At 44.2% G+C, this 9,874-nt stretch overlaps 1 protein-coding gene and 1 long non-coding RNA gene across 2 annotated transcripts; one reads left to right on the top strand and one right to left on the bottom strand.

Moving 5' to 3' along the window:
- Positions 1–334: 334 nt before the first annotated feature.
- LOC128072714 (uncharacterized) lies at positions 335–5,584 on the bottom strand. The gene is made up of 3 exons (XR_008202415.1): positions 5,399–5,584; positions 3,726–3,785; positions 335–3,407 (listed from the first exon to the last, which is right to left on the bottom strand). It is a non-coding gene; the product is annotated as an uncharacterized LOC128072714 (long non-coding RNA).
- Positions 5,585–6,778: 1,194 nt separating this feature from the next.
- On the top strand, positions 6,779–9,606 carry RGS2 (regulator of G protein signaling 2). The gene is made up of 5 exons (XM_052666681.1): positions 6,779–6,919; positions 7,041–7,142; positions 7,241–7,302; positions 8,078–8,244; positions 8,635–9,606. Exons 1-5 carry the CDS (start codon positions 6,804–6,806, stop codon positions 8,827–8,829), a joined length of 642 nt encoding a protein of 213 aa, XP_052522641.1. The 5' UTR covers positions 6,779–6,803; the 3' UTR covers positions 8,830–9,606.
- The last annotated feature ends 268 nt before the right edge of the window (positions 9,607–9,874 follow it).

Below are 9,874 nucleotides of genomic sequence, written 5' to 3'. Positions count from 1 at the left end.
CACATCAATGTGATACAGCACTTTTACATAAATAAATGATACTGAAACACAAACAGAAATGACACAGTCCACAAAATGGGAGAACTGATGATTAGCACTTGAGTAGTCCAACATGTTCAAATATATATAGAGAGAGAGGTTAAAGCCAGAAGCAATAGTAGAACTTGAACAAAGTCCAACATATTTTTCTGCTGATGGGCCATAGACTGTGATTTAGGGGTTGAGCAGACAAGTTCTGATCTCTGGCCGCACGAGTCTGTCATCAGATTCTGCAAGGTACAGCAGGATATTGTGGATGCACAGGGAAATAGAGGTCTGCTGTTAGATCTCCATGTTCTGTTTTTTTTTTTTCTTCCAGTTTCCAAAATAGTGCTGTGTCCACAAGGAAGAAAAAAATGGGGATTTAGTGAAATAAGCTGGTGGATTTCCCAGTCATTACTGTAATAAAAAAAGCCTATCAGAAGACAGAGCTGGGGCTAGTAATGCAAATGCACAAAGAAAACAAAGGTGGCTTAGTTGTTATGGGCTCTAACAAAATAACCTTTTTATTTCAGTTCCACATTTCCTAGTTTTAATAAATGCAAATAAAATGATACGAGGCAGACAGGAGATTCAGTAGGAACTTATTCAAAGCAGTAAGGCTGTATAATGGATACAGGACAGCTGTGCAATACTTCCAGAAATGCAGCAGCTACAGCTCAGAAGAAACAGGCTACCAAGATATATTCATTCTCTGTTTCTATCTGCTCTCTGAAATAGATAAGATACAATACAGATACGTTCTGTGCACACAGTTAAACCAGCAGACAAAAGCACCTCTCTCTTCCCTGCTCAGGAAAGCACATTGCAGATGTCCCTCACTAGTTTCTCCAAGCATGCACCACGTTATGAACCAAAGAGACGGCATTCATCCTTGTCCCATTTGCTACTCCCCTCACATGCACACACAATCTGACTTTCTCTTTCAGTTCCAAGAGTAGAGATGTCATTTTCTGTGTGTGCATCAAGGTAATACTCTCATTTACACTGCTCACATGGCCCATGCAGCTGAAATTAATCATAAGGCACATAATTCCACAAATTCAGTCCAGCAAAGATGGACATCAGCCAGGCAATGAACAGCCAGCACCAGTGCTGAGGGTCTTCACCACTGAGCACCAGCACTGCTCCAACTTTGGAGTAGCTGCAGAAATGTGAGGTTTCAAACTCAAGCATCTTCTGTGATGTTTTGTTGCCTGATCTTCTCCATTGCAGTAAACACAGTGCCTTGCATAAACCCAGAGCTGCTTTTGAGTGAGTGATGGAAAGAATGACAAAACAGCAGTTGTTTGAACTGGGTATGTCAGAATTGGCCCTTAAATGAATGATGCTGAAAGTCTTGGCAGCTTCCAATAGCTATACTGTCTTTTATAACTTTAAGTGCTTGCACATTTGTTAGTAATTAGTAAGTAATCTGCACAATTGCTCTCCTTGCTTGGCTTCTAGACGTGCATGATTTTTTTAAATTGAATCCCTTGTTAGAACTAACAGCTACTTTTGCTCCTGCAGTGAGTGCGCTGCACTCCTCAGAGACTTGTCCGCACATGTGAAATTAATCTCTCATAGCTGCTTACTGTATGCAGATTACAGCATCTCTACTTGTCTGCACTAAACGTGCTGAATGATTTATACAGCAAGAGAATAATAATTCTATAATAATTCCATAATAAACGGAGGACATTGTACTTATTCATTCAGTACCCAAAGGAAATGGATGACAGTTGATACAGTTGGTATTAGTTGTGCATTGGATGTTGGTATAGAACATGGCAGGGAGTGATTTCCTCAGTGTAGTTTTTGTTCTTTTAATTTCTTCTTGTAATTCACCTGCTGTGTTTGAATATATCCCAAAGAGTTGAGCCATCTTGGCCCCTTACTTCTTTCTAAGTTCCAGTCTTGCCAGGAATGTTGTCTCAGTCTTCAAATAACAGTTTGGGTTGGAGAGCTACCAAAAAGCCAAACTTACTTGAAGCAAAGAGATTAAATAAACAACTTGATTTATAATTAAAAAATAAGAAATCTGCAGCAACTAAACACCAGTTTTATGTTAACTATACAATAAGCTTACTATTTCAGAACCTGAACTGTAGAACACCACACCTGAGAGGAACACATACCACACAATGTAGAGAGGAAGCCTATTACAAAGTATGGATTAAGAAGCTGCTACACAGTTTCACTTTTAAAAGATTCTGGTAGTGGGAAAGGTCAAAGGATGAGGTGAAATCACAGCTAACATCACAGCACAGGCACCTGATGTGTGGCAGCTGCTCTTCTCCAAACAGCAGCCAGGAAGGGGACACTGATCAGCCAGTTTGCACCAAGAGATCAAAAAAAGCATCCATAGATAGTCATGGGAAACCTTTAGACCCCTTCTGTGCAAGTGGGAGGACCTAAGCTTAACCTTAATTCAGGTTTCTTGCTCTCATTTATCAGTGACACTGCATTCAGTCTTTGGGGAGCTCCTACCTGAGCCAACCACCACCAATGTTAGTACAGCTTGTCAAAACACAGTCAAATTACATGCAGCCTTTTAGGCTTCTGAGCACAACCTATTGAAGTGTGCAGTCCTGTGCTGCTGTTTGCCAACACCATAAACAACACAGAGTTTGTGTGGCTTAGTGCACAGTTACCCGTCACATGTGACTGCTATGGCAGTGATGCACTGAGGAGGTCTAATGCTGGAGCAACAGCAGAGCACTGCTTCACTGATTTCCGGGGAGCTTTACCTGCTTAATTTACCTTTAAATGCAAGAAATGACACAATTTAAAAGTTTGGATCCTTAATTTCCACACAGGATGACTCACCTGGAGTCAGCTCTGAGCCGCTTTCTTCTGAAGACCTGTCTGAGTGCTGAACAAATAACTGATGAGAAAAGTGTTCCAGGAGAACAATGCACCTGCTTCCAACTACTGCACTTCAGCTGCAGGATTAAAGCACTGTTTTGCAATGCTTAGCATTAAGTGAGTGACTAATGTGCCAAGCTACTCACCTGTGACTCTTTCCCAGGCTGAGGCACTCTGCACTCCCTGTCCAGGCCCAGCCACAGCCTCACCTCTTTGCTATGCTCTCACCTCTTCACTGTGCTCCTGAACCAATCAGGAGGGTTGTTGGAAGCTGGCAAACGTCCCTCTATACATCTTCCACTGACTTGTCTCATTGCCTTCTCTATGGGAATAGGTCAGGATGCTACTGGATAAAAGTGGCACCACTTATGCTGGGCAGGAATCCTTCCTTCAGGTCCTCACTCAGATGCTCTCCAGTCCAGATGAAATATTAGTTTTCAAAAACTCAAACCTTCCAAATTTTCTTCATATTCCTCCCTAATCTTCAGCTTGCTCACTGTTGTGCTCCTGACTGCGTTCACCTGTAGCAGAGGAGGAATGGATTGATTTATAAGTCACAAGGGACTTTCTAGCTCACTGTCTGACTAATGCCATTTATGCACTTAAAGAGAGTTTCATTAACTTAAATAATCATCAAAAGGACCGTGCACTGACTGCATTCCTCACAAATAACATGACAATGTCCACATCCAGATTTAACAAACATATTTGCTTGTTCATCATCTCTCTGCACGCACAGTTAACAAATATGGCCTTTGGCAGGATGGGGGGGGAGGGAGGTGGGGGAGAACAAATAGACTGCAATACCAACAAAACACAGAGACACTGTTTTGGATCACCTGGTTAACAGCAAACAAGATTAATCGCATCTCTGCAGCCCAGACGGTGTAACTCAGTGCCTGCAAAAAAAATTTCATTGTTAAAAAATACATGCTTCTTGCTAAGCTGTTTGTTTTCAATATTGACAGAAGAGGTAAGGGATATGAGAATGTCCTGTCCTTTGCAAGGCAGGCGGTTTCAGCAGGCTCTGCTCAGCTGCTGCTTCCAGAGGGATGAAGCAAATCTCCCACCAGTAGGGCAGCACCCAGCTCCTGTCATTGACCATCTCACATTTGAAAGCCAAGATTTCCCAACCTCAGTAGGTGGAGGAGGAATCAGAATCTGCTCCTTCAAGCCTGAATTCAAATTGTTATTCTTTGTGACAGATGTATAAGGCCACATAACAGCAATGCTGCAAGAAGGCATATTGTCCTGGTTTATCCACTTTTTGTTAAATTTCAGCTCTATTTTTAGAAGTTTTATAAACTCCCATGACTGTTTATGTAAAATAAGGTGGCTAACAGCTGAAGATGATGAGTCTTAGTGTTGGGCCACAACAGTGCTAAATTTAGGCCCCGAAATGACTTCTTGTGATTTGCAGGTTTGCAGCTTCACGACTGGAAAATCATGCAGAGCATGCGTCAGGGAGCAACAAGCTGACCTCAGCAAGCCTCCAGCAATTCATCGAACGGCAGCTATAAAGCCAGCAGTCACACACACTGCATACTGCTGGAGCTCTAAGAAGGACTGGAAGGTCAGGATGCAAATAACAGAATGAGAGGCAGGCTAATGCTGTGAGTAAACATCTTCTCTTGCACACAGACATATCAGAAAGAGTGGCAGTTGTAATAAATTAATGCCTTATTCCTTCTTTTGAAGGTGACGTTTTGTTAGCTATACTAGCTTTCCTATCCTCCAAGTCTTCTCTATAAAAAGAAGAAACAAGGACTGGCATTTTAGTAAATGCAGACATAGATTTAAATACTATGCAGTGAGAATGACTGCTCTCCAGGGACTTGGAAAAGATCAGCACAGCTATTGCAACACATAACGTAACTAAGATGGAAAAAAACTCATCTTCTACCCTGGATGTTTATTGCATATGTTACAGCTCTCTGTGCATCTCGCTATCGCTGCTGCTAGCAGGAATCGTATAAGCAGAAAAAGAACAGAACATTCTCAAGAAAGCCTCTGCAAAGAGAAGTGTGATCTCCAGGGTGAGAGCTTGTGTCATTAATGCCCGACATCAGATTTCATTTCTTGGCAATAGCTAAATTCTCACTGACTTGAGCAGCAAGTTTGGGCTGCAGGCTCACCCCCCCACTTTCCATTGGCCTTGCTCTTTTACAGCAAGATTACAGTTACAGGAATAGATTAAGTCCTCAGAAGCACATAAAGGAAAAGATTTGGCACTACACCTTTAGCAGCCCTTAGCTTTGCTGTGCAAACAGACAGAGGCCAATGCACCCCAAGTAGGTGAGGATGAGTTGGGGGCAGCACCATTCACTGAGCATTGTCTGGAAAGCAGCACCATCAGATTCAATGGGAATGTTCAAAATACCATCAGCAATAGGCAGTGTGAGACTCAGCATAGATGCAGGTTCTCCCTCACTTTGCCTGTATATGGCATTGCCCGTGGAACCAAGCTCCTCTGCCATCCCAAAAGCAGACTGGTACAACCTGCCTAGCTCACCTGATGTCGGCAGCACTGACGGTGTTGTTTGATGTCAGATGCTTTCCCCTTGTTTTTTGAAGTCATACACAGAAAACGTCTTCTGTCACATAAATGTTTTAACTACCATCCCAGCAAAGGTCAGGGTCACCACCAGAAAGCACGCAGCACAGCATGATGCAGCAAGAAACTATTTGGGGTAGTTTCTTCACTGGAAAAAAAAAAAAAACAAAAAAAAACAAAAAAAAACCAACATGAATAATAGCCTTGCTTTAGAAGTGTAATAAAAATGTAAACTTAAAATAAATATTATTGCAGACAATAAAATTCAATCTAAGTATTTTTTTTAAACAAGATGTTATAGCAAGTACATTCTATCGGGCCATCTCACCTCACAATTCCATATTCATGAGGTTGAAAAGGATCACAGTGATCACCTAGTTTCAACCCCCTGCTATGTGCAGGGTGACCAGCCACCAGACCAGGCTGCCCAAAGTCACATCCAGCCTGGCCTTGAATGCCTCCAGGGATGTATTCAGTGTTTTTCTGATATTTTAGCCCGGAATGCTATTTTTTTCCCCCCCCCATTGTTTAAAGGCATAACAAAAGTCACCTTAGAACCACTAAGGTTGGAAAGACCTCTCCAAGTCCAACTCCAGCCCATGTTCCCTCGGTGCCATAACTCCTCAATTCTGGAACAGGTCCAGGGATGATGACCTCCCCACCTTCCTGGGCAGCCTTTGCCACTGCATCACCACTCTGTTGTAGAATAAACTTCTCCTAATACCTAACCTGGACCTCCTCTGCTGCAACACGAAGCCATTCTTTCTCATCCTCACACATGCTTCTCCTTGGCAAGCTCCCACCTGGGATACTGTCGTGACGCGAGCGGCCGGTAGGGGGCAGCACGACGGGGAGCAGCCGAGCTGCGCGGTGCGGCGGGGTCGGCAGGGGGAACGGCGGGCGGCAGGGAAACGGCATGCTCAAATTTATGGTCACTTCGTGTTGTTGTTGGTTCGTTTCTGTTTTTTAAATAAATGGGCCCACCCTTCTCCATTTCTTCTCTGTTCAGAAGCCTGTGGCCTTTACAGACCCAAATCTGCAAAACGGGACGGCGCCTAGGGAGGGGTGTAGGGAACAACCGAAGAAAAAGAGGTTTAAACACAGAGCGGGAAAGCAATTTTTAAAAGAGAGAGAAAGAAAATAGTTATTTAAAAATAGAGGAGGGGGGGGAAAAAGAAAGCAGAGAGAGGAAGAAAAGAGTAAAGCGAAAAGGAGCTCTGGGGATGAAAAGGGGGAAAAAAAAAAAAAAAAAAAAAAAAGAATAAATCAATGTGGAAGCGCCTCGCCATGCGGGGCGGGGCCGTGCGCGGGGCGGGGCGCGGGCTCTATATGGGGCGCGCAGCAGCCGGGCGGCAGCGGGGCGATGCAGAGCGCCGTGTTCGTTTCGCTGCCGCAGGACGGCGGGCGGATGGAGCGGGGCAGCCGGCGGCGCGCGGAGCTGGAGGAGGCGGACAAGGGCAGGATGATGAAGCGCACCATGTGAGTGGTACCGAACGGAAGGGTTTCTCTCTTCTGCTCGCAGCCCGAGGGCGGCTCTCGGTAGCGGGGTGAGGTCGGTGGCTGACGGCTTCGTTGTAAATGGGTGTCTTTGTTCTTCCAGCATTAAGGACTGGAAGAAGAAGCTGAGCTACTTCCTGCAGAATTCTTCCCGCTCTAGCAAAATGAAGTCCAATAAAGCGAGCAAACACCACACCTACTTCAGGTGAGTTGTGGCAGTAGATAACTCAAGTTCTGTACAAAATAAGCAGCAAACCTCAAGCAGTGCTCTCACGTTCTCTGCTCTTTCTCTGCCTCACACAGACCTTCCCCTGAGGAAGCCCGGCTGTGGTCAGAAGCCTTTGATGAACTGCTGGCTAACAAATGTAAGTTGGTCTTCAGGCTGTAGTGGTTAAGAACAAAACAGGGGAGAACCTGGTGTTGTTTAGCAATTGCTTCCCTGCATGTCAGCACTGTACATTTCTCTGTAAAGTAATATTAAAACATTAAAACTCCCCACTATGGAGTATTGCAGCTGTAATCTCTGTAGTTCAACCTTACCTATTCAGCCTGGCTTTGCCAGAAGTGCCAAGCACTGTTCTTCACTGCTCTCTATACAAGACAAATCCATTCTTATAATTCAAGAACAATTCTGCAATGCAGAAGTCCACTGATTTATTATTATTTTTAATGGGGAGGATTTTTGCTGGGAGAAAAGCACTCAACAGCACTGCAGTAAAGACTAAGAGCTGATATTGCCATTTGCTCTTTGAACTACTGAGTCATCCTTCCCGTTGCAAAAGTGTTCCAGGGGTTTGTCGTGCTGTCAGAAGCATTTGCTCCAGCATAAAGGTTAATGAGGATGATCCCATATAGAGATCTTGTGTAGCATATCTGCAGGTATCATAAGGGTACATAGTGACTAGAAGCAGCTTTCAGTTTTGTGTTTACATAAAATTGGCTGACTTGAAGCCTGCCAAGCTGTTGGGGTGTTAATTTGCATGCAATGTAGATTTCTTATTGCCTTGATGTTTCAGAAAGGACCAGAACTACAGCAAAATATTTTGTTAGGAACAGATGTGACAAATTGGAAATTCAAGATGCCTGGAATACTTAATTGATGTGGTTTTGCTTTTCTTTCCCCCCCTCTCCTTTCCCTAGATGGTGTTGCTGCTTTCCGAGCTTTTCTGAAGTCTGAGTTCTGTGAAGAGAACATCGAGTTCTGGCTGGCATGTGAGGACTTCAAAAAAACCAAATCCCCTCAGAAGCTGACACTGAAGGCAAAGAAGATCTACAATGACTTCATTGAAAAGGAGGCTCCCAAGGAGGTAAGGAAAGCACAGAAGCATTGCCCTGTTGTGTGTCTTTAGCCCCACTTCATTTCTCTGGACTTGTAAGACACAGATGCCACAAATGCATTGTGCATAACACTTCTCTGACTGCCTTCTTTCCACCAAGGTGGAAAATGGCACAATCTGTATTTCAGTTTTCATCTTAGCTGAGGGGGAAAAAAATTCAGCCTTGTTAAACACCTGTAACACTTGGGTTTGGCACCAAAATACAGCATACCTGAGTTACTCCAAATTTTCATAATAAATCATTTAAAAGAAACTACATCAATTTAGCCCTGAAGCAAAAGCACTCCTATCCTCCTCAGAAGTGCTATACTTGTTGGGATTCAGTTCTTGGAAAGTGAGTGTCCTTTCTTTGCATTTCAGATAAACATTGACTTCCAGACCAAGAACATGATAGCACAGAACCTCCAGGAAGCCACACACAGCTGCTTCAGTGCTGCACAGAAAAGAGTTTACAGCCTCATGGAAAACAATTCATACCCACGGTTTCTGGAATCAGAGTTCTATCAGGAGCTGTGCAAGAAGCCTCCCATCACCAGAGCTGCCCAGGGGACATGAGTACAGAGCAAGGAGATGACTCTTAGCTACCAAGGAACCGAGCTGGCTTGGCAGCATCCTGACCTGAGAGACTGAGATGGGTGCACTCAGTTGGTTTGCCACAGCGTAAGGACTGATATTGACTTGGTGCAAAGCTGGTGGCAAAGGACATTGTTGGAAGGCATTTGTGGCCGGCAGCAGTGCACCAGGCTGGTGATGCTCTTTTTGGAGTGCTGCAGTAAAGGTGCCTCTATGCATCAAATTAAGCTGTGCTGTGTGACACACTCCTTGTCACAGCCGTGGTGTTATGCACCAGGTCAGCACAGAGCTGCCCTTCTGCAAGCAGAAGCACATGTCTGTGCAGTTGAGCGGTGCTGGGAACTTGAGTCATGTATAGATTCTGGGTTTTTTTCCTGAACATCAACCAGTACTGCTGTCATCAGTTCCTTGGTGTTTCAACGCCATTTGTTTAAGCTGACACAGGCTGCAAAGAGATGTACTGGGTTTGTGTGTGGTTTGCAGGCACTACTTCCATCCTCACTGCTGTGCAAGGAGGGGACAGCCAGTTCAGCTCCAGAAGGAATGGGCTATGCAGCTGAGCCTGCAGGTCTGGGCATGGCAGCAGGGCTGCATGAGGCTGGGCAGAGGGCAAAACCCAGCCATAGTGAACAGGATCTATACAGTATTATATTTATATATGGATTATGATTGTGTTGAATACTGCAATATGTCAATTCTGTTTGAGACAGCAAGCTTCAGTGAAGTCTTACTGTTTTTAATAAACTATTTTGATACAAAGCTGCTTTTGTTGCTTGTTTTGCATGCAACTGGCACTGATCTCAATGAGGTACCATGCAGTAACCACTCTTACAAGTGCCATCTCCACGGGGTTATATTAAGCTATTAGTTCTTAATCTACAAGGCAAGTTAGTGCTTCTAACATAATAAAAACCTTCAGAGCTTGAAAGCTTTGATAGTTTTCACAGGGAGGTAGACTATCTCTACAACATGCAAGGTGCGTGTATGGCTGGACATTTCAGATCAGCCAGGAAGAGCAGCATTGCTG

The sequence above is a fragment of the Tympanuchus pallidicinctus genome, unplaced genomic scaffold (assembly GCF_026119805.1).
Source record: "Tympanuchus pallidicinctus isolate F22 unplaced genomic scaffold, pur_lepc_1.0 scaffold7, whole genome shotgun sequence".
NCBI classification, from domain to species: Eukaryota; Metazoa; Chordata; class Aves; order Galliformes; family Phasianidae; genus Tympanuchus; species Tympanuchus pallidicinctus.
This window is presented reverse-complemented; position numbering and strand designations above follow the sequence as displayed.

Coding starts and splice junctions, on each gene's coding strand:
- RGS2 (XM_052666681.1), top strand. CDS start 6,804: ATGCAGAGCGCCGTGTTCGTTTCGCTGCCGCAGGACGGCGGGCGGATG. Junction 7,143..7,240: donor AAACACCACACCTACTTCAG/GTGAGTTGTGGC, acceptor TGCCTCACACAG/ACCTTCCCCTGAGGAAGCCC. Junction 8,245..8,634: donor AAAAGGAGGCTCCCAAGGAG/GTAAGGAAAGCA, acceptor TTTGCATTTCAG/ATAAACATTGACTTCCAGAC.